This window comes from Gopherus flavomarginatus, chromosome 16, assembly GCF_025201925.1.
Source record: "Gopherus flavomarginatus isolate rGopFla2 chromosome 16, rGopFla2.mat.asm, whole genome shotgun sequence".
In the NCBI taxonomy this organism is placed as follows: domain Eukaryota; kingdom Metazoa; phylum Chordata; order Testudines; family Testudinidae; genus Gopherus; species Gopherus flavomarginatus.
The window spans coordinates 25,722,212-25,749,632 of NC_066632.1; the positions used below are offsets into that span (position 1 = coordinate 25,722,212).

Genomic DNA, 27,421 nt, shown 5'->3' on the forward strand with positions numbered 1-27,421 from the left:
CGGGGGGGGGTTGCGTAGCAGCGCCGCGGCCGGGCGGGGGCCGGGGAGGCTGCGGCCGCCTCTGAGCCCTGCAGGGTCCCGGAGCAGCCCGGGGAGCCGGGCTCGGCGCGGTACGTGCGGGGGGGCGGGGAGTATTGGGGGCTGGGCTGGGGGAGGGGGGGTCTAGAGGGTGGGGGGCTGGTTTGGGGGAGGGGCTGGGGCTGGTAGGACAGGATCTGGCAGGGGGGCTGGAGGGTGGGGGGCTGGTTTGGGGGAGGGGCTGGGGCTGGTAGGACAGGATCTTGCAGGGGGGCTGGAGGGTGGGGGGCTGGTTTAGGGGAGGGGCAGGGGGCCGGTAGGACAGGATCTTGCAGGGGGGCTGGAGGGTGGGGGGCTGGTTTAGGGGAGGGGCAGGGGGCCGGTAGGACAGGATCTGGCAGGGGGGCTGGAGGGCGGGGGGCTGGTTGGATGGGATCTGGAGGGCAGGGGGCTGGTAGGATGGGATCTGGCAGGGGGGCTGGAGGGTGGGGGGGCTGGTAGGATGGGATTTGGAGGAGGGGTCTAGAGGGTGGGGGGCTGGTTTGGGGGAGGGGCGGGGGGCTGGTAGGATGGGATCTGGCAGGGGGGCTGGAGGGTGGGGGGCTGGTTTAGGGGAGGGGCTGGGGTTGGTAGGACAGGATCTGGCAAGCTGGGGTTTGTGTGGAGATGCGGTGGGGTCTGGTTGGGGGAGGGTTTTGTGCTCAGTTTGGGGAAGGGGCTGAAGGTTGGCAGGGAATGATCTGGGGGGCCATGGGTGGAGGCTGGGGGAGGTGGCCAAGGACGAATGGTCTGGTGGGGGGCTGTGGACAGAGGCTGGGTGGGGGCCCTTAGGGCACTCTATGATTATTGTATTGGTGGCCACAGGGTTCTGGCTCGTTCAGGGCAGTGCCTGGGACACTTGCTGCCAAAAGTGATTGTTTTGTAAGTTTTTAGTGACTAAGCAAATAACCCGATTTAAAACCCCCAGGATCCTTCCCCTCCCCCGGGTGTCTGTACCAGGAAATGATCTCTAATTCATCCTGATGATGCCCTCTGACTTTAATGTCTGCTGATATTTCATACCGTCTGCATCAGCCTGGCCCACATTGGTGGAGTCTGAGCTGCTTGAGCTGCTGCTAAATTGTTGCTGAGAAAATGGGGCAAAATCACTGTGGTTTGGGGAATATGGAGGTTCTGCCTCCTTGTGTTGCATCATAAATGCTCTCCTAATAGGTTACCACGGTTACTTTTTAATTGGGCAGGGAATTGTTGCTGTTATGGTGAATTATTGAAATTTGTAGCCTCTGGGTGCTACTTTAATTCAGGCAGGATCGGGGCCCCTTTTTTCTATCCCCCTATAGGAAAGCACAGTCTAGAAAACAGTGGTGTACAGAGACAAGAGGTGAGGGAACTGATCAGATATATACAGTGTCTATATAGGAGTTATATATACACTACACTGATAAAAGGGAATATGGAGAACATTTAGCACGTTGTGGTTTGCTAAGTGCTATATGAATCCGTTGTCTTTCAGTGCTCAGTTGTCTGTGCAGGCATTTGAGGAAGGATCAGGGGACTGGGGACTGAAGTGGAATTGGGTTTTATATAGTTTCAGTGGTAAATGTGAAATTACTTAACCCGCTATGGAAAATGCAGTACAGTAGTGATAAATGTGCTTCATATTGTGATAGTGAATTTCGGGTGCTAGACTTACGAAAAATACAAGGTGTGATGGTTCCCAGTTCATTGCTGTGTAAATGTCACAGGGAGATCACTAGGGTGTCCTGCTCTGTGGTGGTTTGAAGAACTATATTTGACCAGATTGCTTAGCTTCTAAAGTGCTGCTTTTACCTATAGGGGAGTATACGCCTTCTCCCAATGCTTCCCTTTCTGTTGTGTGAAATCATTCCAGGACAGAACGTTCCTGATTTGAAAATTCTTTGTTATCTGAAATTGGGTTATGTCCCTACCGAGCATCAGTCACACTGAAAACTTCTTGTAGGCTTTGTCTGCACTGCCACCGACAGCGCTGAAACTTTCTTCGCTCAGGGTGTGAAAAAACACCCCCTCTTAGCACTGTAAAGTGCCTATATAGATAGTGGTACAGCGCTGGGGGCCATTGCCCTCGCAGAGGTGGTTTTATCACACCGCTGGGAGAACCCTTTACGCTGAAAGCTCCCCTGTACCCAGCATGTGGCAGAACACCTGACTGAGTGTCTGTTCCCTAAAACACCTGGTGGCATCCAGACCTGATGCAAATATCTTGCTGCTGAAATGATGCAGTGGGCAGCCTTTTAGCTGCCTGGAGAACAAGTCTTGGGAACAAAGCGGTATTTTCCCAGGTCGCTCACATGCTTCAGTTTCCTGTCCTTAGAGAGGATTTGTATCTGTTCTTGTTCAGAGGAGGAATATCACTGGTTGAAAAGGCTCAGACTGTGCAGGTCCTGGTTGTATGAGCAACACAGGATGTGCAGCCTCGTTAGGCAGGTTATAAAAACGTTTCAAATGCTTTGCAGCAAGGGGCTTTTAAGAAATGCGGGTGTATCGGGTGGGGTGGGAGGGATGCACGTGGCTGGAGGCATGTGGTCAGTGGAACAGGAGTTCCTGGGTAGAAAAGGTTAGGCCGTCTCCCACGTGATGCCAGGAATGCAGGGCGAGGGTGTGTGGAGGGGGCGGGGTGCCGCACACCTTGCCATATTTCTGTTTACATTATTCATTTTGTTCTCCTTGTTCCTATTCATAGATCAAGCCTGTTTGTGACCTCCTGACTATTCCTGTGGGAACAGGTCTCGGTCACCGGGAAGAATGACGTTTTAATCTGAGCGAGGAGGAAGGGAAAAGATGGGCCACTGGGAGCAGCTGCTTAAAAAAAGCAATCAAAACCCGCCCCTGTGTCTTTGCCATTTCAGGAGGAATTCTGCCACAGAAGGTAAATACTTCAGTTCAAATCTTCTTCCAGATCTCGAGCAGCAGAAGCGTTTAATTAAAAGAGATTCAGACACAGGAGTGTTCGGAACCAAATCAGCAGCTTCATTTGTAAAGAACAGTGTGTAGGGGTGGTGGGGAGGATAGTCCCCCTGTTCTGTACAAGCTAAGGGGCTATAATTGAATTGAGATCGCACTTGTCAAAAACACTTTGTATCTGCACCAGTAACGAGATGCAGGTACAAGCTCTGATCCTGCATTGGAAATCTTATGGGCAGACCCCCCGTGGCCATGATCAGCCCCTCTGATTTCACTGGAGCTCAGCATGAGGATCTGCCTGTTCAGACCCTGATGCAGAACCTGGCCCTTATTTTGCGCAATTGACAGTGCCTTGTGTATTGTCACATTCAGTGTTTCTTCTGTACAGTCAGTTTCTCCCGTGGTGAAATGGTTATTGTTTGGGTTAGGGTCTGCCTAGGGGTCACAGCCCCATTGCGCTGGGCACCATGCAAACACAGAACAAAGCCTTTACAAGACCTTTCCATATAAACAGCCACAGGGGACAGCAAGCCCGTTATTCAATTCCAGGGCATAACTATTTCAAGGTGGCTCTGTCAGAAACTGGATTTGGGCGGGAGGGTGGTAAATTATTTGAAAAATCCAAGTTGTCCTTTAAGCACTCGTTTGAATGGTTAACCTTAGGGTTCTGATTGGGTTTTAAAAAAATACTCATCCACCCACCCCAAGCTGTTTCCACTTGATTTCCAGGGCACTTTTCATTCCTGTGATAGTCTAGAATTTGGGAATTAAAACATCCCCGTAAAATTACTCGATGCCTTTCTAAGGAGGAAGATTCAACATAACATGCAGTAAAATGCATAATTATTTAAAGACATCTTAACAGTGGAGCTCATGTTGGAATCTGGAAAGGCCTCCCAGCTGGTAGGAGTGATGACTGGAGGCCATTATTTAATAAAATAAAAAATGTGAAGGTTAGTTGGGCTGCATAGTATATGTGAGCGTTCACAATAAATCAGTCAGCTTGGGGCACAGTCAACTTCCACCAGCTTGCCTAGGCTTCTCCACAGCAGAAAACAATAAATATTTCTCACTGAATAGAGCCCTTAGCAATTTTATGCTGTAAAGACAGATTTGTTCACCAGTACGTAGATGAAATATTTCACTTACATCCCAGTGCTTAGGATCTAGTCTAAGAGGCAAAAACTGCTGGGTTTCCTTTTTGGCGATATGTTTTCTGTATGGTGGCCTAGCCTGTGTCACTCCCCTCAGGTGCAGCCCTGATATTTCTGAGGGAATCTGCAGTGGCCACTGAAATGTTTATCTGATCATAAGTCTGAAAAACTTCACTAAACTGCAGTCTGGACCTTTGCATCTTCCCAGTGAGAAATGGCCTGTGTTTCCGGAATGGTTTGGTTTTGCTGTTGCATATGCTCAGTTGAGACGTTCACTATTATTTCTGGCAGTATGACAGTTCCTGCAGTTGACTAGGTGAAAAAGCAAAATAAAATTTGGTGTAAGTATTGTTGTTCTGGAACACTGTGTCTAGCAACTGCTAGAAACTACACCATTAATATTTCCTTTGTAGGTAGGGTGTCAACTGAACTATCGTCAAGGAGACCGTATTTTTGAAAAGCTGTTTTGTCCAATGTTGAATAAGAAGCAATGAGCCATTTGTTTTTGTTTTTTTTTTTGGTAACTCCGTGTGTATTTAAATTCCACTTTGCCGGCTCTAATTTGGTATCTACTAATAATTTTGCTGTCTTGGAGTGAAAAGGGAAGAATCTTGAACGTGTTTAACTTTATTTGAAAAATACCATGCTATTACGTAAGCGTTTCTAATGTGACTCTTTAAAAAGTGGCACAGTGTCTCTCACACATTGTGACAGCAGAATGGCTCTGCAGTAATGTAAGGGGCATTTTGAACATTGCTAGCAGTGCTGGGGAAATGGAGCCTTCTGATTATCTAATGGTATAAGACCCGATTTCCCGCTGAAGTTCATGTCAAAACATTCATTGACTTAATTCCTGGCTCTGATTGCTACCAGTTATCCTTTCCCTGTTGTTATCCACGGCGCATCGTGTGTCAGCACTTAGTGGCAGGAGCTGTTCTTTACCGTATGTTTGTATAGACCCAGCACAAAGGGGCCTTGATTCTGATCACGGCCTGTGTGCGCGACTGCCCATAGGAACGAATGCCTGGGGCTTTCACAGATCTACTAAGCAGGGTTCCTGCCTCAGTGATCCTGCAATCTGACGTCTCCCTATGCTCTTTGCCTCTGCTGGTAGATGTGCCGTGGGCTGCATTCTGTGCCCTGCTGCATTTCTCCGCCAGCCACAGGGATTACTGGTTGTTAAATAAGCACTTCCTAGCCTGGAAAGCCGTACATGCAAGGGAGGTGGGGGTGGGGGGCCTTGGGCAATGTATAATGGGACCTAGTGACCCAGAAGTTAAAGGCCCCAATTCAGTTTCAGCACAGATCTTTATTGGCCAAGGCTGTGACCTCTTGCAATTGATCAGTGCCCCCACGTGAAATGAGTTTGGCTCTTGGGACAGCTCTCTGTAGACAGCTGTGCGCCTCGCAGACACACTTGCTGCTAATTGGCCCATAACTGGGTGCGGCATCAGAGAGGCCAAAGAGTTAAATGGGGCACGGAGACTGAACTCTTCTCCAGGCTCTGGAGGTGGGGCTCCGGGACATGCCAGAAGCACATTCCTGGCCACTGGCCCTGCTGTGCCTGTCCTGCTCAGCATGGAAAGCCCAAGTCCAGGGGACTTTCAATCAATCACCAGCACTGAATCTGTGTTTTAACAAAAGCCACTTCATAAGCCATCCAGGCTGGAGTCTGGGTTCATGTCAGAAACATTCATTCACTTGGGTGTGATGAAGGCCGGGTTCGGGAGCATGGCGTTTTGGAAAATAATTAAGTGGTGCTTTTTCTCAGGGAGTAACCAGTAATGTGCTCGGGCTGCAGAAATACACAGATCACAATCACTGTCATTCACAGGAGGCAGCACGTCTGGTCTGTGTGTTCAAACATCCTGATTAAGCATATTTTCCAACTTGAGCAGAAATGCTTTATGGGTAAGTGCCTTTGGGTACCTTCAATCTTTTATATACCATCCTGAATAGTCACATACCTGATCTTTACCTCTGGTTTTCTCATGATACTGACCACCTTCCGAAAGCGCTTTGAGATCTAAGGATGAAAAGCCCTAGATAAGAGAAACCACTGGTATTTGCAAATGCATTTTTGCATTTAACAATGCTATTGATACATACTTCATTGTGTACTGTGGCTCTTTTTGGTTTCAATCGATCTAAAAAGTGGGTATAATGGAAGCCGTTTTTTAAACAATGGAGGGTGTCCGCTTTCAAGAATGAGTTTGTATAAGAGCCTCATTCAATTGTGTGTTCATTTCAGTGAGACTCCCTCTCTAAAGAAGTCAGAAAATGTTTCCCCTAGCAGGTGGGCGGGGCACTCTTCCGCCTAAGTGTCTGTTCTGTAGCAGCTCTCCAGGGCAAGGGAAGTCCAGGGGACAAAGTGTGCTGCACGCGTGAAGGACACGGGCCTAAGTGTCTCATCGGGAAGACACGTGAAGCAAGCGGAGTCCTCGGATTGTTTGAAAGAGACTTTCCAGGCCGAGGGAGCAGTGCCTTTGGCTTTCGTCCGCAGCAGTCAACAGTCCTCTAAGTTAGATTTTCTGGGAAGCTGCATGGATTGTGCTTTCATGTCTCTGCTTCACGGGCTGAAGGGATAACTTGGCTTTGCATAACTCAGGGTGGTTGGTGAGCCAGGTTGCTTCCCACCTCCTGGAGGAGGCTTGTCAAAGTGTTTTTGCTTTAACCTTTAAGTAACTTATTTTGGTGGCGAACTCTATTGCGTAAAGTCCCAGTCTCCCCTGTTCTTTAGGACCCCGTCCAGCTCCCGTTAAAGCCATTGCTAAGGCCTTTAGACTGCAAGCTCTTCTGGGCAGGGGCTCTCCTCGTGTACTCTTGTACTGTGCTGCGAACATTGATATGTGGTGCTAGCATGCCTCATGTTTTAGGTCCCTAAAATGCTGTGTAATCACTCAGGGTATGTCTTCACTGGAGAGTTACCCTGGGCTCTTACTGGGCCATTGCCCTTAACCCCCTTCCATCCACACATGCAAACTTTCCCCCTGAGTTTAGTGGTGCCTTCGACCCCGGCTAGTGGGCTGGCTGTGGGTGCAGGCTATAGCCTGGATTCTGCTTTCACTCAGGCTGGTAACCTGCCTGCTTTGCTGTCTGAATCCCTTGAGTGCCAATAGTCCTCCAGCGCCGTCCCACAATTCCCCACATACGCCCAGAAGGACAGACAAGTTCTTTCACAGTTCCTGGGAAAGGATCAGAGTGGCTCAAATTACTACGCTACAGAGACCCAGTGAGGACGCAGTATTCTACTGTGGCTTCGCGGTGTGGCTGCTCACGGCTGGGCTAGGCTAACGTGGGTGCCAATCACCCGGGGTAACTCTCTGCAGTGCAGACCCATCATCTGATCTTCATGACACGCACTAAAATCTCTGCAGATTACTGCCGGCGGTCGTTAGTTTAGGAAGTCTGTCTGTCTGGGGTAAACCAGCTTAGAACGAGGAGTTTAATACTGGAGTTGGTGCTTCAGAATACAGGGTTTCCTCAGACATGTGGGAGGGGCTGCACTGAAACCTGATCAAATGGTTTTCTAGTGTGATGTAAACGAACAAATTCAGAGATGGGATTAATTCCTCACCAGTGTTTCAAAGTAAGTATGTTAGGGCAACAACTGCTGGTGATGGTGGTGGCTCGCTAGGGATTAGTGAGAAGAGTAAAGAAAACTGTAGATTCTTATTAAATAATTTAAACCACAGTTCCCATAATCCTCCTGTAACTGAGATCAAATGAGATCGATCTGGTGGGTTATGATTTGAATGCCTTCCCAAACGATTATTGCCACGATCCATGTTACCTGTCACACGTGTGTGGGGCACATGTTGGCGTGAATGCATCAGCGCCTAAATATCACAGTGTTGGGCTCTAGAGATAATTGCAGGTTAAACACGTGTATAAAACTAGAAATGCTATTACTGAGTTAAACCTTTTCATTCCCGGATTTTCCCTCTGAGTGGAGCGCACATTGTTTGAAATTGCTAGCAGACTTCCTGGGTGCAGACGAGTGCAGTCAAAGGCATTTTGTACTAATGCTGCGTGGGTGAGTTCTTTGATAACCATTCAGCTCAGTGCACATTTGAGTTTCTGTTAAGTTCTTGCTCTGAAAAGACAACCGATGCCTCTGGCTTGAAGTTTATGGTCGAGCAGCTCTGTTCCTAGTCACGCTCGCGTATGAGCAGTCAATGGTACAGTTGTCTTGGGCCGTGGGAAGGTTGATAGGCGAAGAGCCATGTGCTGTTGCAGTCTTTTTCTCTCTAAATCACTGTGGCAAGTTAGTGGAAAAATCTTACTTTAAAAAAAAGACTCTTGCAAAATTACAAGAATATAATTTCTTAAACCCTCTGAATTTCAGTCAAAAACGTGTCCCTCTCCCGTCCGTTACTGGCATGGAAATAAGCGTCCTTACCATCTCTGCCGGGCAGTGCCATTATTCACTGTTGGCTGCTTTCAGACCCAAACTTTAGTTTTGTTCGGCCACTCCAGGTCATAAGAAGCAAGGAAATGAAGTACCCAAATTATCCTTGGTTGTGGCACAAATTTCAACCTAGGTTTTAGAGAGACAAGGTGGGTGAGGTGAGCCAGACCTGCGGAAGAACTCTGTTTAAGCTCAAAAGGTCGTGTCTTATGCTAACAGAAATTGGTCCAATCAAAGATACTACCTCGCCCACCTTGTCTCTCTAAGATCCTGGGATGAACATAAGAGCGGCCATACTGGGTCAGACCAAAGGTCCATCTAGCCCAGTGTCCTGTCTTCCAACAGTGACCAATGCCAGGTGCCCCCGAGGGAATGAACAGAACAGGGACTCATCACGTGACCCATTCCCTGTTGCCCATTCCCAGCTTCTGGCAAACAGAGGCCAAGGACCCCATCCCTGCCCATCCTGGCTAATAGCCATTGATGGACCTGTCCTCCATGAACTTATCTAGGTCTTTTTTGAAAGAACTCAGTTACCTCGCAGAGATGGGGACTGAAAGAACAGGGCTATAACAATCCTGCATATCCCAGGTTTTGTCGAAGTTGTGTTCCTGTCTCTGATCTTTCTTTACTTCTTGGAGTGGAGTTAACTAGGCTTTAACAGGCAACTAGGTTTAGTCTTCACTGCTAAAAAAAAAACCCCCAACAGGTGGGTTTTTAGCCTCAGGGTAATATGCGGGAGCTTTTCTGAGGTAAAAACACTGTGAAGAGAAGGCACTTCAGTTTCACCCCAGGTTAGGTAGGTGAGGTCAGTGCCAGGCAGGGACATAGTGCGTCGTTCATCTCAGTAAAACTAAAGTGCCTTCTCTTCACTGGGTTTTCCCCCTTAGTGTAGCTCTCAAACATTAGTTACCCACTGATAAAAAATTCACCTTTTCAGCAGTGAAGTCAAGGCCTCAGCCTCCATCTCTGCTAAGTAATTGAGTCTGTCAATGCTTCGTCCCCCACATCCACCCTGGCCAAGTGTAGATCAGACAAAACTCATCAACAAAACTGTCTTAGTACGAGCTTTGGCCTCTTAAAAACAGAACTCTGCATTCCCAGGCCCGACTGTCAGACCCACGCTCTCCGTGTGGTTGAAGCCACATTAAGCACCTACAGTCGCTAAGGGTAACGCTACCCTCGAAGGAGTAACAGGTTGACCTGGAAAATCTGGGACATGAATAAAGGCTCCAGCTACCAATAAAACAGGCCCCATCAGTTGGCTGAAGCTGCCCAGGTAGGAGACTTAATAAAATCCCCCAAAAAATCTAAATGAGCCTCACTCAGGAGCAGGGGCGGCTTCAGCCACCAGTGCACCAAGCACGTGCCTGGGGCGGGAAGCCGCGGGGGACGCCCTGCGGGTCACTGTGAGGGCGGCTGTCAGGCTGCCTTCGGCAGCATGCCTGCGGGGGGTCCACTGGTCTCGTGGTTTCAGCAGCAAGTCAGCGGCGGGTATGGCGAATCCGCGTTACCGGCGGGCCTCCCGCAGGCGCGCCGCCGAATCCGCGTTACCGGCGGGCCTCCCGCAGGCGCGCCGCCGAAAGCCACCTGACTGCCATGCTTGGGGCAGCAAAATACACAGAGCCGCCCCTGCTCAGGAAGAAGCTGTAGGTGGGAGCGCGTGCACGCCTTGTAACCACATAGAAAACTCAGGCTTTCATTTGTTAGTCCCTCCATAATATGCTGTTGTCCAACTTCCACGCGGGGCCAGAGTAACCGTCTCATCTCTGCAGGGCAGTTCAGCTGCACAATCTCCGTGGGAGATGTGAGGCCAAAACTCAGTCTTGCTTTGATCATTTACCCCTTGGTGTTTGTGCCTCTCACATGGGCTCCGAGGTGCATTTGGCATAATAAATTCTCTCTCCCCTTCATCGCGGGAGGGTTTCAGATTTTCATCTGAGCAGAGAGGTGGCAAGTGCCTGTGGTTTCCAGCTCAAGGGAAACTTTAGATCCCACTGCCTAATTGATATGCTGTTGGAGTGTGTCCTTCCACCACCTCGCCATGCTGGCTATCGAAACGACCTCAGCTCGCATTCGCTTTCTGTGCCACGCGCCGTTCTGTCCCCTGCATTGCACTGTTCGAACAAGGTTGCTGGCCAGCCAAGTCATGCAGACGGCATTCTAGCTGGCTCGACGTTCTGCTGCACGTCACTGCAGTTAATCGTCAGCTTCAGAACGGGGTGCGTTGCTGTCAGCAGCAGCATCTGCTTTGTGCTGGAGAGGCGCACTGGGAGAGCGAAAGGTCATTGTTGGAGCCGTGGGGTCGTCATCTCTCGGCTGCACCGGTTCCACTCGGATCTGGGATGAGGGGAAGCTCGGTGGCAGAGAGGAAGCTGCAGCAGATGCGACTTTGTGCCCGAAGCAGCAAGGTCACTTGAAGGTTGGGATAGAAGACAGCAGGGCTAGATGAGCAGAAATGTTGCATGTCAGAAACCTGTGGCAGGCTGGAGTGCTTGGGCTCTGCCCATGGCTAAGCAACTCATTTCTTCTCTCATGCTTGGTCTGGGCTGCATGTTTTACCAGCGTAACTATGACAATGGGGAGTTATTTTGGTTTTACTGACATCGCTTTGCCAGTGGAACTCACAGCGTAGGTGTCGTTCTGCTGGTGCGGGATAGTTCCTCGAGCTCGACTGCACTGGCCTCCGAAGCACTGTTCTGCTGGTCTGACTGTGCACTAGGGGTTCTGCTGGCCTGGATCCACACCTGCAGAGTTAAAGCTGCAAAACTTAAGTGTGCACAAGGCCTTCGATTCATTCACTATCTGTCTCTCCCATCTTCTGCTAAACAATCAGCTTATCAATCCAGGGCCATATCTGTGTGGCTTGGGCCGCCCCCTCCCCAAACCGGCTCTCTCCCTAGCAGATAAGGAGAAGACTGCACTAGAGGCTCATGGGAGGAGTGTTTCTAGCCTTGCAATGCTTGTAAACGACCCCCTCTAAACACCAGCTGGGGGATTCCCTCAGAATTCATCTGTCTTGGTGCTGTACTAGCTTAAGCAGCCATGACAGATACTCACAGCTGCCCCAGTGCATCTCCTCCACATGTCAAATGCCTGTTACTTTCCTTTGCCTCTTAGGGACGGAACTCTGGGCTCCCCTTTTCTGACCATTCCCGCTCTGACCACTAAACTGCTTCCTCCAGCTGGCTGAAGCCACGGGAAACACGGGCAGAAGCGAAAGTCCAGTACTGCCACAACCTTGCTTTTGCCTTTCATTGGAAGCCCTCAGAGTGCTTTGAACACTTAGGAATTCCCCCAGAGATGTTCCTGTATCATACATACTTTAAAGATGGGAAAACCGAGGCGCAGGGGTCATGCCCAAGTTCACAAGGTGAGTCAGTGGCAGGGCTGGGAACAGAGGCCTGGCGTTCTGGTCCCTGTCCTGTGCTTTAACTACAAGAGACACTCCCTCTTGTGGCCTTCTTGTTTTCCCTTTGGTTTCAATTTATTTTTCTGGCCCCCAGGGTTTATGAAATTGGGAAGATTATAAAAAGTAACTTTGCTTACAGAACAGGTTTCCTCCAAACTCGCCCAGCTGCAGTGCGGTTGACAGACTTCTTATGGGCCGTAATGAAAACAGGGTGTGTGTTTTCTGAGAAGCTAGGCAAAGCTGGAAATCCAAGACTTCCAGCACAGGCCGTAATTAAGTTTGATTTAGGAGATGGGCCCAACAAGTTCTGGCTCCCACTATCGACTCGTCTCTTGCATCTGATACTGACTCAGTACATCCACCAGCTGTGTGTATCTGCTGTCAGAGGGGGCGGTTGGAATAACTTACTCACCAGATTCGACTTGACAGGTCCCAAAGTCGAGGTGTTGGCTAGTGTGTGGCCTTGTGCCCTGTTGGCGAAGTTCTATTGTCCTCGGCCTGCTGGAGCCACTACGTGAGGGTTATAACTCCGCGCTCACTGGGTCTTGGCTTTCCCCACGCTGCTCTGCATGTCACATTTGGGAGGGTTATTTCCCACACGACGAGGATGCTGAGCTCCGACCTCAGGTGGCTTCTAAACAAGGAGCTGCCGTGACTCTGCATGTTCTGCATTTAGTCCAAAGCGTGTCTGTAGCCTGCAATTGTTAGTGAGCTATATTGCTTCCCTCCCAGCCTTTTGGCCTAGGCTGCTCATAGCAGACCAAGACTTGAGTTAGGCTTGTTTGTGTTGTCTGTTTCCTCCCATCCATCGTCTCCCCCCTCTGTAAAACATCTCGTGGAAGGCCTTTGTCGGGGCACCGCGTGTCTAGAGTCTCTCCTTTCTGCCTGAGGTTCTGTACTCGAGCGTCACAGTTGGGATTTCCAAAGCAGCTAAAGGGGGATTAGACGGGATTTTCAAAGGCAGGGGGGTGTCTCTTGGGCTTGCAGGGAATGGACCTGAATGGTTCTCTTCTACCTCTCTGATCTTCGCTTGGACTTGATATCGCTTTGACTGTTGGGAGATTTACTCTGCGGTTCCTGGATGTTGTGTGCTGCTGCTATCCCTGCTGTGCCAGGATCTATCAAATTAAGACTAATTATAAAAACCCAGAGTGGTAACATGTAGAAACTGATGCTCAATACTTAAACAGCCGCTCCAGAGGAAGGCTCTCGTACAGCGGCTGCAGGGTTTTTTTAGGGTAGAGTTTGTCATATTCAATGCCTGGGGTCTGGTTCTGATACTCAATCAGCCAACTAATGGACAACTCTGAATGTTCCCTGGTTGCCATGTCGCTCAAGCCGTCGGTTATATACTCTAGCCATACAGAACAGCCAGTTTGGAGCCCACACATCTGCAGACTGCATGGATTTATTTTTTTCAGCCAGAATGATTTTGCGCCGATCAGACTCGCAATACACTTTGCTGCTCAGTCATGCTGCTTTCTGTTCTTTCCAATGCCCTGTTCCTTGTCTGCGTGTTGTCCATATTGAATGTAATCAGGGCAAGTAACGGCCTTTAAAGCCCCATGTTGGCCCCACACAGATACAAGTAAAGGATAGGAAGTGCACTCTGAAACGCTGAGCCAGAGAAATGACGCGTCAATCCTGGCAAACATTTCTCCTGTGAGCGTTCAGTGTGAACCTTCAGTGGTGCATGAATCTAGTGCGGAAAGCTTGCCTGGTGTTCCTTGGTGGGCAGCAGCACAAGGCTGCTGTGAAACCGAGAACTGGTGTTACGAAAGCGAGGAAAACGAACTGGGTGGGACAGAATACGTATGGAGATCTTTATCCTCTGGCCTTCAGATGACTCGGGTCTGCATTGGTAGAGATGAGCGTGCCCTCCCAGCCAGTGGACATTGAGGGGACGCACAGGAAATCTGTCTGTAGATAGTGCCCAAAGCAATTTTGACCCGGCAGAAGGCCTAGTTGACTGGGAACCTCTGAGATCCAGAGCGGGAGACACGTTCACGTGGCTTTGCCACAGCATATGCCTTGTCCAAGGTTCATTTCCACACTGTACCTCCGTGCAACATGCCAAGTGTTTGTTGGTGAAAACCCTTAAAAAAATGTTGAGCTCCGTCCTGTTAATGGAACCCACTCTCGCAGTACTTGACTCGTCCTGGGCGGTGGGGTGGAGCGCTGTCTTGCTTGGAAAATGCACCATGGTTACACCGAGATCTTTGTACACTTGGTGTTACTGCAGACGTAAACATGGGCAGCTTTGCTTTCCAGGGCTCTGTTTGGCCTTTGGGGGAGCTGCAACCTCCTTTGCTATCCCAGACACTGTCTGGGGCTGACCTAGCATTCCTGGGCCATCGCTAGTGGCTGAGTGGACTGATGCCAGGCAACGGGATTGTGATGGGTTAGTTCAGGAACTGGGACAAAACTCCAATGCGTTTTTGGGGTACTTGCACCAATAGGATGATGGCTTTCAAGTGATTGACAGGGCAGGTGGTGACTGGCTGGCTTATCTTTTGACGTCATAATCACTCCCCCTTACTGGTTGGCTTGTGGAGCAGAGAGAGGAGCAGCCCCAATCACAGGCCATGTGCTGACTTCTTAGTTCAAGGGTTAGGAGTCTTGTGTCTCCTCCATAGCAACTTTTGGTCTAGGAAGAGCCTCTGTAAGAAATGAGGGAGACCTTTTAGACCATCGCTGCCAGCTGCTCTGATACACTGGAGATGTGAGTGGGGTTATCATCTTCCCGCGGGATCTGTCGGTGAGGGCCCATGAAAGGACCTTTGTCCCAGTGCAGGGGCGTGTAGAAGGTTGCGGGTAAATGCAGGAACTTCATGAGGTTCACAGGTACTCCTGGCCCTTTACCTAGGTGTGCTGTGATAACAACTAGAGACCCAAAAGAGGTCAGGGCCCCCACCTCCCTGGGCACTATGCGGACACCCCAGGCGTTGACACGTAAATAGAGCGTGTTCCCCTGAGGGGTGGATGGTGTCACATGACTCAGACCAGTCCCACCTCTGAAATATTTTGATGTTGGTTGCGATCATGCTGCGTAATCTCCACCGCCTTCCTTTAATGTTCCCGCACACCGAGCGTGGGTAGGAAAGCCCAGAAGCCCACAGTAGCCCTGGCGAATTCTGTGGGGCTCGGGCAGTGCTGTGCCCTGAGGATGCATAAGGGACTCTTTAAGACGCCTGGAATTAGAGCAGCACCTGAAGTTTTACAGTACTGGGATCAGTGGATCCATTTCTCGAATCCTGGCTTAGGAGCAGAAGAACTGTAGAAACGTGGGAATAACTTGTACTGCCAGTGGGCTGTGAGATTCCTGTACCCCAGACATTACAGGGCTCCAGCGTGAACTGAATCCCCATCTCCATCCTGCTGTCCTGGGCACAGGGAGGAGCTAACCGCAGACAGGGGGTGGCTTACCGGAGGAGAGGCCGCACTTTAACCAATGACTGGAGACATGACTCCCTGAGTACTGGGCAGGACAACGCTGGGTAACCAGCTCAGGTTGACTGCAGTGTCTCTAGTTCCCTGCATGGGAACCCGGAGGTGGAGAAAGGGAATGGAAGCCAAAGGGAATCCGTGCATTGCTGAGGATAATCAGGATGCAGTTCTGTGGGGGAGCAAAGCTGAGAAATTAGGGCTAGAGTCAGGCCTGGAAGGGACCCTCCTGGGTCATCAGGTCCAGTCCCCTGCCACCGCAGACATCCCATTCGTAAACCTATCCAGCCGGGGCCTCGCTGTGAGGATTTCCAGACGGAGTTCCTGTAGCGGGCAGTGGGCCGGGGCATGTGCTAGTCAAATTATGGTAGCGCCTCGAGACCCCATCTGAGCTTGCTGGCTCATTGTGCCAGGCACAGTTCAGACACCTGCTCAGGGACTGACAGAGCTACAGAGGCAGAGAGAGGCAAAGTGACTTGCCCAAGATCACCCTGTCAGTGGCAGAGCCCGGAGCTAGACTCTCAGTGGTCTGAGCATGTCTGGTGGGCCAGTGTTCCCCCTACGTGTCCGTAGTGTCCTGGGCACTCGGCACCCCCTCTGCTCTCTCGCGCCCAAATCCTTCCGTAGCGAGGACAAGTGCGGAGGGATGAGTAATGCCTTGTGGGGAGGGAAGTGTGCAATTGGTGCTAGCAGGAGAGCTATGCATGGAAGTGGGGCTGAGAACACTGCACCACACCCTATTGTGTAAGGGCTTGGAGCGGGTCTGCAAGCCCCTGGCTTAGCATGCAGCAGGCTCAGGTCTGTTTCCAACTCTCAGCATTGCAAAGAGGGACTTTAAACTCCCAAATCAGGCTCTGCCTTCAGAGGAGCAGAACATGAGTCTGATCCCTGCAGTTCTCTGCCTGCCCCTGATCTCCTTCCTTCTCTCTCTCTCCAGGGTTCTGGCGACTGTGGTGAGCAATGGGGTATGATGTAGCCCGCTTTCAGGGGGATGTTGATGAAGACCTTATCTGCCCCATCTGCAGCGGGGTTCTGGAGGAGCCGGTGCAGGTAGGTGCTGAAAAGAGCAATGATTTCCTTTCTGCTGTCGTGATCGGAGAAATTTACAGGGGTGATTCCGTACTACAGTTGCATCTCCGCTCTAGCGAGGGTGGGTGGATGTTAAACGCACAGCCCTGCATTTGTGAAGAGAGACGTTTAATGTACACGTGCAGCTCCGACCCTTCTGATCGCTGCCTGAAGGTAGTGGCTTGCCAAAATCAGCCAACCAGGGCTAAATTGCTGCGAGCTAACAAGTACTGGTGGAAATCTGCTGGAAGCTGCTAGTATATGAACCCCCCGGCTATTTCAATTCATCGTTTTTAAAATGCGACTGCCCAGCCGACGCAGGTGTCTGAGACCTACCAGAGGCTCTGTAGCTGGCGTGTGCATTGGCATTTGATGGTTCTATATAAAAAACTTCTCCGGGTGTATTTGCATGGGGTGTGTTCTTAGGATTAGGGTTCAGCCCGACTTCTCAGGACCTCCCCTGAACCAGCTGCTCACCAGACCAGTCTTCTTCCTGAAGTCTTGCTCCGCACGAGCAGAAGAGAAGCCACGTACTCCAGAGTCTTGCTCTGATGCCTCTCCCCAGCTCCTCGTGGCCGTATCCTGCGCATTGAAAGGCCAGACTGTTTTGCTGCAGAGACTCGCTAAGTGGCTCTCAGTGTATTTCCACTTACTATCCGCAGGCTGGCAGGTCTCTCCCTCTGCACTTCGAAGCGTGCTCCCCCGGGGCACAGGCACCGTCTTCCACCTGCTTTAGGAACGTGCCAGCCTGAGGGCTGCCAGGCGTGACGATCCATTGCGGGAGAGCAGGGCTCCAATCCCTGTTTGACTGATGCAGCTGAAACTCCCCCTCCCCACCCCTCCTGTTGTCCCAGGAGGATACGGCCTGACAGGCATCTAGAGTGGGCTCCACACTGACCCATACTCGAAGAGGGGAGAGAACATTGACGTTCCTGGCGAGAACTGTGGCTCTTGGAGATGCTGGAGTCCGTGTGGATCCCATCATGTGTCTTCCATCCTGGCTCTTCAGGGCCCTCAGCAGCATGGGCTTTGAATCGTGAGGGACTTTTTCTCCCTTCTGCCTGGGTCCGGGTGCATGAGGAGGTCCGGGTGCATGTGCTGCCCCGATTTATGCTCCTTTTAAAAAATAACTCCAATTGCGCATGTGTGAGGGCCTTGTGCAGCTCCCGTAGGACCCACGACATCTGGGGAACTGCCGTTCCTGGAGGGTATCTGACGACCATTCTTTTCCAGCAGCAGCAAGATTTTGGGCTTGCTGAGTCTTCTCTCCCCCTGCCCTCCTCCCTGCCACCTGTTAGGAGCTAATGTTCAACCCAGGAAAGCAGAGGGGATCCAGATTGTGAACATTGTGCTCCTTTGGCACGTCATTAATAGCTCAGTATGTTCAGAGCTGTCTTCTCCCACCACCCCCACACACGCACACAATCCAGACGCGAGAGTCGCCTGCACAGAGCCAGGCCAGCAGCAAAAGCAATAGGGAGTGTAGTCAGCCGGAGCACCTCTTTCAGCTGTTAGCTGTGGGTCGTGGTGATTTTTGGCTCCCCCGCCCGTCTTGGGAGCGTTCCTCTGAAATGCCGGTGAAGCCGCAGAGCTCGCCAACGGCCAGAGCAGTACAGCAGGTGGGCTGCTCTGGGTTCTGTACAGCGGGTGGCCAGGGGAGAGCTGGGGGCTGCGTTCCTGTGTAGAGCCCGAGGCCTAGCAGAGGTGAGCCTGCAGATATTTACGGAACTGCTCTTGCTGCGAGCCGTTGCTCTGCGTTGGGAGAAGATTGCTGGGTCCTGGAAGGGGGAAATCGTTCAAGGAGGGAGTCTGGGAATACTGTGACCCTGACTGCTCTGCTCCTTACGTAACATGCACAGCAGGAAATCCTGACTGGGGAAAGCTTTAGTGTTCGGTGGGTGGTCTAGCTGTGGGCACAAGGGCTGAGACTTGTCCCCAGGGCTTGGATAGATTTAATTAGAGATCTTAGCAGCTGTCTCTTACAGGTGGTGCGAGGGTGAGGAGTCCTCCTTGCAGCCTTGGGGGGCACTACCCATTCACCAGCTTGTTGGAGCCAGTTCAGAGTCAGGCCGTGTGTAGGCAGGATCCTGGCAGTACTGACGGTGTGTTATCACACCGCACCTGTGCACGAAGATTTTCAGACCCCAGGTTCTTCCTGTGTCCTTACGCCTGACTGTGGCAGACGTGCTGTTCCCTTTAGGAAGTGGATTCTTTCCCTGCCCCTTATTTGCATTGTCACCCTTGCAGGGACACAAGAGGATTTAGGGTTTGCTCTGTTACCCCCTTGAGCATTTTCGGGGCTGGCGGAAAAAATCCTGAAATTGCCAGATAACCAACCCAGGGTCTGAGTGATAGCAGGGACTCCGGCAAAGAACTGCAAAGCTGGGGGCCTGCTCTGAGCTACTCGAGTGATGTAACTCTTTTTTCTAAAAGGCCTGTTAGAGTGTGAGTGACAGTAACACAAACCTTTGCCACGAACAAATACATTGCAGTGCGGCTAATGGAAAATTGAGCCGCACAGGGACGTTCAGCTGGGACTCGTGATCAGAAGGTACTGCAGTGCCAGTAAGTTGTGGGCAAAGTGCAAGGCACGACGCTTTGCTGGCTGGAGTGTTTTGTGGCTTGCTAAGCTGTCTGTGCTTGGCAAAAATGAAATCTGAAGATCGTATCACTAGTAAACAATTTACCGTGACCGTGGGAGGGGGTGTCGTTTGTTCTCTACAGATCTTGCATCTGTGACAGACACGTTCACTGCATTTTTCTCCGAACTGATGTTGTGCAATTGACAAGAAGGACAAGAGGATGCAGGGGGTAACCACGTGGTAGGGCAGTACACGTTGTACATCTAATAACTTCCATTTGCTCAGAAGCACTCTGAACACGAGTTAGTTGGTTTCTCGATGGGCTGGAGTGATGTAAATCCAGGCAAGTTTAAACCACTGACTTAAATTACTGATTTAAAATAAAACATGGTGATTTAAATCAGGGTAACGCTGACTTAAAAACGTGCACCCATTGTACGTTTAGCTTAACGCTTTATAATGAACTCGATTATAAATGCTGGATTTTAAATGTCAGAACTAGGAGGCTGTTGAATTTTACAAAACTACTACAAGCAAAACAACAAAATACTGGAAATGTGAGTCTCTGATCCTGCAAACATTGTGTGCCTCAGTGTTTGTAGCAACAGATGCAAAAACTGTTATTAACTGTTCTCTCAATGGCATGACATCTGTCCCTTCAGAACGGTTTCCAGTGTTAACAGTGAAAAGTTATGTAACCTTTCAATATGTTCTTGACGTTATTATGAATGTTCCTACGCAGCAAAATGTTCAAAAGTAGCCTGAAGTTAACCTCCAAAGGGTGAGATTTTCGACGCGGAAAGGCCAGGTGTTTCAAGGTATTTAGGCACTGACGTGACATAAGCGTTCAAGTCCCATTGACTTCAAGCTGCATTCCCTGGTGGAAGAGTCTAGCAGAAGCATTCACCCACCTTTCTTGGCACGTGGAAGTTTGATCTGTTGGCAGGTGCTGTTGGTCGCAGGTACAGCACAAGCTGTCTGCATATCGGTGCCTGAGTTTGTGGTGGCCTCGAAGTCGGGATGTTTATGAAGCTCCAGAATTACCTCATTCTGGAGAGAGGGGCCTAAATTCAGGTAACAATTCCCCCCTCCACTTCAGCAATTTCAGACTGTCCAGTGGGGAGAAAGTAAAGAACTAGCAACACGTTAAAAATGGGTTGGAATTTTGTAAATGTTCGAAATAAAAGCACTTTTTAAAAATCAGAACTTTATCCAGCTTGGCCCCTGATTTCCTTTCCAAGAGAGCTGAGCCACCCGCCACCCCCGTGAAAGTCAGTGGGCTCTGTGATTTCTCAGTCCGTCCTGAAGACAAGACTTCTGATCTTTTGGACACATCCTCGTGTGGTGGCTACGCACAGCACTAGACCAGCGCTACAGCTGGGGACGCCCTGTGCCACCGAAATTAACCGTCTTGTTCAAGGCCACCCAGCAAGTCCATCCTGCACAGAGTCAATTCAGGAATCTGGAGTTGTCATGCACTGCTCTGCTACAGCCCTGCCGCTCAGGGAGCGTCCCAGTCTAGTTATCTGGCACCTCCGTGGTCGCTTCCTTGCCCTGGCTGGACAGGGGGCATTCATATGCTTGAAGGAGGAGCGTGGTACGGCAGCTTGGCTAGCGCCGTTTCCAGGGGGAAAAGAAATCGGTTTGCTGTGGCTGGAGAAGCCCTGCTGGAAAGCTCCTAGCGACATGAGTGTGTAAACGGGATCCTGGTGTTGCCATGGTCTGTTAAACTGACCCCCCCAGAAAAGGGCTCCCTGGTAATGGCTACAACCCTGGCAACCAAACGTTCCGGTGCTGCGTGCCGGGAGCCGACTCCCCGGTGCGGTTTGGGTTCTGCTCTGGCTTGTGTCCATCTATTTCCGGTGGTGGGAGGAGTTAGCAGAGTTGAGGGGAAATATTTCAGCCGGAGGGGGGACGTGCCGGCTGTGGAGAGCTGGTTCTCACTCGCTGCAGCAAGACCCGGTGTTAACCGAGGGCGAGAGCAGGGACTCGGGAAGGGGGCAGCGACCTAGGCGGGTGTGAAGGCCAAGAGAGCAAATAGATCATGAAGGGGAGGCAGTGCCACCAGGCCACCCAGAGTAAAATCTGGAACTGAGGGTCTTCCCCTCCCCCTTTCAAAAAACTGCTACCGAAGGGAGAGGGGTTGGGGCCAGCGCCCCTCCCTGAGGTGTCCAGGCCAAACCTGCGTGGCGCTGCGAGCCCACAAAACCACTCGATTCGGGGGCCTTCTCAAATGGGGCCTTGGGCCACCCTGCGGAGCCCAGTGAGACCGTGATGGAAAGCAGTCAGTCCCACCCTCAGCTTTCCATTGCGCCAGGCTCTGCACTCGCTCTGTTGTCTTCTGGCAACCTCAGCTGCCGTCCTTCTCCAAGGCGGTGAGGCCAGTCAGTCGGGGCGTCTGGTGGAGCTGGATCTGTGTCCCTGAAGGGCGCTTATGGAAATGTTACTAACGATGCTACCAAATGGGCCCCAAGCCTTCTGCCCACTGGGTACTTTAGGGCTTGCTGGACTCAGGCAGCAAAGTTCCCATCTGCCCCCCCGCCCAGCGTCTTGCAGCTTTGGGACAGATTTAACCCTTGAGTGTCTGACCCACCCTGTGTGGGCTTGTAGCTCTGGATTTCTGCTTTCTGAGAGGAGATTGGCCAGATCGCTAAGGAAGAGCTGATGTGTTTCTCGCCCCTAAACGTAACTTCAGTCCAGTGACAGCTCTCGCCTTCCCACCGCAGTCCTTGTAATGCCCAGCTGGGTAAATACACGGAAATTCCCTTCTAACCTGCTCTAGAAAAGTGTCAGTTTAGCCTGCCAACCCTTCGTGGCCCATCAACCCTGCATTTAAAGAGGCAGTAGCATCTAGTGGGTAGAGCAGGGGATTGCTGTGTTTGGGGCTTGGGCCCCGGCTTGGCCAGCACTGGTTTGTGCCTGTGGTACGGATGGGGAGAGCGTGTCCTCAGCTCCCAGTGGGGGTTGAGAGGCGGGATGAACTATTTGCAGGCCAGGTGAAAGGTGCTGGCTTTGCCCATCCGCCCTGGGCTTTTGTGGGATGAGACGGAGGCTGGGGGTCGGGGCGAGTCGCTGCATCCTGCGTTTCCTTCCCCGTGCAGGCTCCACACTGTGAGCACGCCTTCTGCAATGCCTGCATCACCCAGTGGTTCTCCCAGCAGCAGACCTGCCCCGTGGACCGCAGCGTAGTTACCGTGGCCCACCTCCGCCCCGTCCCCCGGATCATGCGGAACATGCTCTCCAAGCTGCAGATCACTTGCGACAACGCGGTTTTCGGCTGCACGGCGGTCGTGCGACTCGACAACCTGATGTCTCACCTCAATGACTGTGAGCATAATCCAAAGCGGCCGGTGACGTGCGAGCAAGGATGCGGGTGAGGATCGTTCTTGCTGGATTGTTTCCCCCTTTTCCTGGGGATGAGGCCAGGAGCTGTAGCCTCCCGCGAGCAGTGACAGAGCTGGGACACTGGCCAGCTATGTGCTGCTGGGAGCTGGGGAGAAGGCTGATCTCCCCGCAGGCTGGGAGTGCACAGGGCTGGGTAAATGCCAGCGGTGCTGCACAGGGCAGGGCTATCCAGCCTTGGCCATCACAACTCCCTGAGCTCACTGGCAGCTGGGGTCTTGCTCGTCTTCAAACTTGGTTTCCATGCCCTGGATTTCCAGCCCTGGAGACTGGGGAAGACTTTCCTAAGTCCAGGTGGCAGTTAGGTTCCTAAGTCAGCGAGACAGCTAAGCTCTTATCCACCAAACACAGTGTAGCAAGAGCAGTGCCTCCTACCCACACCCGCTTCCCCCAGGTCGGCTGGAGCAAGGCAGTCGGTCTCCAGCCTCGGTTTCTCTGTGAGGCTGCCGCCCAGGTAGCCCACTTGTTGGCTGGCTATTATGATGCACAAGCTGTGCTGAGACCACTGGCTGTCCAGTCAGGTTGGGGGGGCCTAGTGATCCCGGCTGACCTGGAGGTGGGTGGCTCTGTATTGTAGGTCCAGCTACTCCAAGGCCTTGTCTCCAGCGGTGGCCAGCACCAGACAGTCAGAGGAGAGTGAAAGAACCCTGCAGTGGGCAGATGTGGGATTTCCCCCCCGACCTCATCCTGATCCCTAGTGGTTAGATCAGCTTACGATCCCATCCCAACCATCTGTGGTTAATTATAATTCAGGCTAGTCTGACATCTCGCTGTAAGTCCCCCAAACTTCTGAGTTTGTCGTGGGAGCTGGGTGGGCGCTGATGCTCCTTGCTAATCCCGAGCCTTGGCCTGCTCTGTCTTCCCCTGCCGTCCATTCTCTCTCTCCCTGCAGCTTGGAAATGCCCAAAGACGAGCTGCCAAATCACAACTGCATCAAGCACTTAAGGTCGGTGGTGCAGCAGCAGCAGACGAGAATTGCTGAGCTGGAGAAGACTTCAGCAGAGCACAAGCATCAGCTGGCTGAGCAGGTAGCTGCTTTCACGTGGGTGTCCATGGATGGGGTTCTAGTTTGTTCTGGTCTTCTAAGCAAACGGCTTCTCTTGATGGGTGGACTCTTACCTGGCACAAATACTGGACAAATGAATCTGCTGGTTAAGAGCCAAAGGCAGCTTGATAGGCTACTACGTTCTAGCATTCCCTTAGTTCTGTGCAGTGTCTGTTTGTTTGAATGAGAGCTTCCTCTCCCAGCTCCAGGCTGTTGTCCTGCATCAAAATCCTTGTCCCATGAGGTCCCCCCACCCAGCGGGAGCAGCACACTTTGCACTATGATCTCACAAGATTGGGACGCAGGGGAGGCCGGCTAGCGCTCCAGGCACTCTGACCCCAGTCTGTTTCATGAGCTCTGAGGATACCCGAGCGGAGCCGCTGGGAAGCAGCGAGTGAGCAGGGAAAATAGTGAAGGGTTAATTTTTAAAAACTCTGCTTCCACCACCTGATGAGACAGCCAGGTCCCCCGCTGCCGTCCCATGTGGGGCTGAACATAACAGACTCTGCGTTCAGTGCCACCTCCATCCCTATGTCCTCGCGGGAAGGGGAGCAGGTCTGTGCATGTGAGGGACTCCTGCCTGTTGCAAACATCTCTCCATTTGCCCTGCCTCTTGCAGAAACGGGACATCCAGCTGCTGAAGGCCTACATGCGAGCCATCCGCAGCGTCAACCCCAACCTGCAGAACCTGGAAGAGACCATTGAATACAATGAAATCCTAGAGTAAGTGCCACTGCCAATGCATGATCCCGGTGACGGGGGGTGAGTGGGTGTTTGGGACGCAGACGCAGGGGACTGATGCGTCGGCTCAGCTGGTGAGATTTGGGAACAGTCATTAAATCCCCCCAGCAGATTAAGGACCGAGCTAAGGGAACCACAAGAAAACCCATAACCTTAAAACAAGCAGGACACTGCTAAGGCAACTCAGCCCTGTTAATGTTACGGGTCCCACCAGCTGTAAAATTCCACACCTGCAGCCAGTTTGAAACCAGCGAGCTGCCGGCCCGTGTCCTGCACGTGAAAGGGGGGCTGGAAGAAATGGCTTCGGAGCTGATCCTTGCTCCGTACTGCCACAGATGGGACCTGGTGGAAGGGTCGTTTCAGCCCAGCTCAGGAAAACCGAATTCCACCAGGGTTAATAAAGCGGCATCAAAAGAAGAGGGAGAGGTTTTACTCCAGGGGTTCTCGGATACCAGGATTCACTGGAGTTCTAGTGCGGGGAAGCGTCCTCAGGTGCCTGGCAAGCTGGGAAATGGCAGCTTCTCTCCCTGCTGCATCTGCTGCCATCGGAGGTTAACGCTGTCCTGGGCAGGGATGAGATGCTAAATGGTCGTGGTCGGTGGATCTGAGAGGCTGGAGGGACGCAAGCCCCTGAAGAACTTTGAAGGCCATCCTGGGTAGCTGGGGGGTAGCTGGGAAGCCAGGGATATAGCCCCACTTTCTGGAGCAAGACCTTCGGAACATGCTTGGCTGGCTCACATGGGGAGGACCAGAGAGAGGACTTTCAGTCGTTGCCACGCTGCAGTTACGGCCTGGAAAAGGATTTTGATGGGAGGGGGTGAGGGTGGGGGCCGTGATTAAGGTCCAGAAGAACTCTGAGGCTCTGACTTCAGGAGCACCGTACCGTGAGTTAAGGAGAAAGGGGGAGAGCAGGGATGTGGGGCAAAGAGCTCCGTGTCGACAGACTTCAGCAGTTAGTGTGAGGAAGTGGTGGGGTCAGGGCTGGCACTTCCATTTAGGCGGCCTAGGCAATCGCCTAGGGCGCCAGGATTATTGAGGGGCGGCATTTTGCCGGGGGGGCGGGGGCGGCAGGCGGCTCCGGTGGACCTGCTGCAGTCGTGCCTGCGGAGGGACCCCTGGTCCCGCGGCTCCGGTGGAGCTACCACAGGCATTCCTGTGGACAGTCCCCTGGTCCTGCGGCTCCGGTGGACCTCTTGCAGGCATGGCTGCGGCAGCTCCACTGGGGCTGCAGGACCAGCACGTGGGGCAGCGAAATGGCTGTGCACCTAGGGCGCTGAAAACACTAGCGCTGGTCCTGGGTGGGGTCGCCCGATGTCCCTCCAGCATTGCTTTTAGCTACTTGAGTCTGGCAGATTGTTTGTTTTCTGTCATGGGCACCATCTCTAACTGCATCAGTCTCCTCCCAGCCTCGTCCCTTCTCTCCACCAGAAGTGGGTGCAGCCCCAGCGGCGCCTGAGAGAGCGGCTGGCTCTGACGTCCGTTCTCTCTAGGTTTTACGAAGGAAAGCTGGTGAGTTTTCTGGATTCATCCCGAGGGGGCACCTGAGTTATTTGGCGCTGCCCTTTCTGAGACCATTAGTATCCTGTAGACACCGCAGAGCCTCTGACAAGTCCTTGATGTGGCCAGCCTGCCCCTGAGGATCACGTTGAAGTAACCGTCTTGCCTGTCTCTCGTTCTCTGGCAGAGCAGTCCCTGCCTCCCCGTTAGCAGTTACTGTCTCTTGGGTGCCCCTGTCTTTTACTCATGGTGTCTTGGTGTCTTACAGGTGGGTGAACTCCTTGCAGCCTGCACGGGTGACGCGATGGGGCGGGATGATCTCCACGCCGGATGCCGTGCTCCAGGCGGTCATCAAGCGCTCGCTGGTGGAAAGCGGGTGCCCCACGTCCATCATCAACGAGCTGATTGAGAATGCCCACGAGCGGAACTGGCCGCAGGGCCTGGCCACCCTGGAAACCCGCCAGATGAACCGGCGCTATTATGAGAACTATGTGGCCAAGCGCATCCCCGGCAAGCAGGCTGTAGTGGTGATGGCCTGCGAGAACCAGCACATGGGGGAGGACATGGTGCTTGAGCCGGGCCTGGTGATGATATTTGCACACGGAGTGGAGGAGATCTAAAGACTTTTAAAGAGAGAGAAACATTTTGTGCTTGAAAAAGAATAACTTGTCTAAACCGCTGACATCTCCCCCCAGCCCCCGTCAGTCACGGCATTATATCAGGGCATTATTCCTCCAAGCGTGTGGCTCGTAATTTAAAACGTGATTCAAGGCCTCTGGCAAACGCTCCCTTGTAGCGCTGGGCAGTCACCCAGCATCATAGGCAAAATGTGGTTTGTCCCTTGCAGCAGATCTGCCTCCCAGTCAGGTGTCCGTGTGGCTTCTGACTGGCTTTGAAAAGCGCAGCCCCTTGAAACTGCTGCGGGCTTTGGAGCGGGCCTGACTGCTGACATCTCTGCCATTGTCCCGACCTCCTGGCGCAGATCTTGGCGTGGTGTTGCCCTGGGGTGACCCGACCACACAGTGTTCACGTCCGCGCCACACCCCTGGTTTCTTTCCCCACTCTGAGATACCTGTGTGAAAGCCACAGCTCTCTAGCCAGGCTCTCACATGCCTGCACGGTCTCGCTTTGCAGCCTTTGGTGGGAGGTGGAAAGGGGGACCCTGCTCAGATACGCCGACGGTTTGGCCAGGAGGCTAAGCTGCAGACACGAGCGATGCCAAATAACCGCTCCTCACAAACGAGTAGCGTTTTGCAGCCAGACAGCTGAGCCGTCGAGCAGACGCGCTCTGGAGCTTGGCTGTGGGGCCTTATGCTGTGGCGGGGAGAAACCCGGCTTCAAGGGGGATTTCGAAGTGGAACTAAACTCTCATTGGATGGCCTTTCGTCTCCTTCCTTTCTCCCCTCCCGCTCGGAGCCGGAGACCCGAGGGAGGCGCCGGACTCCAGAAGCCTGTAATGTGGACGGCCTCTCTGCCTGCCAGTGACGGTTGCTTCCACTTCTTGCCCGGAACCTGGGTCCAGCTGTTCTGTCTGTGTGTGCGTTGAACGGGCCACAAAGAGCTTTATGTATTTTTTTTTCAGACACTTGTGATTGTGGTTCGTTTTTTTGTACCTTTTTTTGCCTTGTTTGTTTGTATTTTCCCTTTATTTTATTTTTTAAATACAGTGGCCAGAAATGCTGCCAGGTCCAATTAAGTTTACTT

General features: G+C 52.1%; 1 protein-coding gene across 3 annotated transcripts; it reads left to right on the forward strand.

Moving 5' to 3' along the window:
* RNF41 (ring finger protein 41) lies at positions 1–27,413 on the forward strand. Of its 3 annotated transcripts, XM_050924727.1 has the most exons (7): positions 1–110; positions 2,741–2,926; positions 16,320–16,432; positions 22,134–22,405; positions 23,327–23,462; positions 24,099–24,202; positions 25,986–27,413. In XM_050924727.1, exons 3-7 carry the CDS (start codon positions 16,343–16,345, stop codon positions 26,335–26,337), a joined length of 954 nt encoding a protein of 317 aa, XP_050780684.1. In that variant the 5' UTR covers positions 1–110; positions 2,741–2,926; positions 16,320–16,342; the 3' UTR covers positions 26,338–27,413. The 3 variants fall into 3 exon arrangements, with proteins under 3 accessions (XP_050780684.1, XP_050780685.1, XP_050780686.1); XM_050924728.1 differs by lacking the exon at positions 16,320–16,432; XM_050924729.1 differs by lacking the exons at positions 1–110; positions 2,741–2,926 and adding an exon at positions 19,175–19,272 and having other exon boundaries at positions 16,341–16,432.
* Positions 27,414–27,421: the final 8 nt, after the last annotated feature.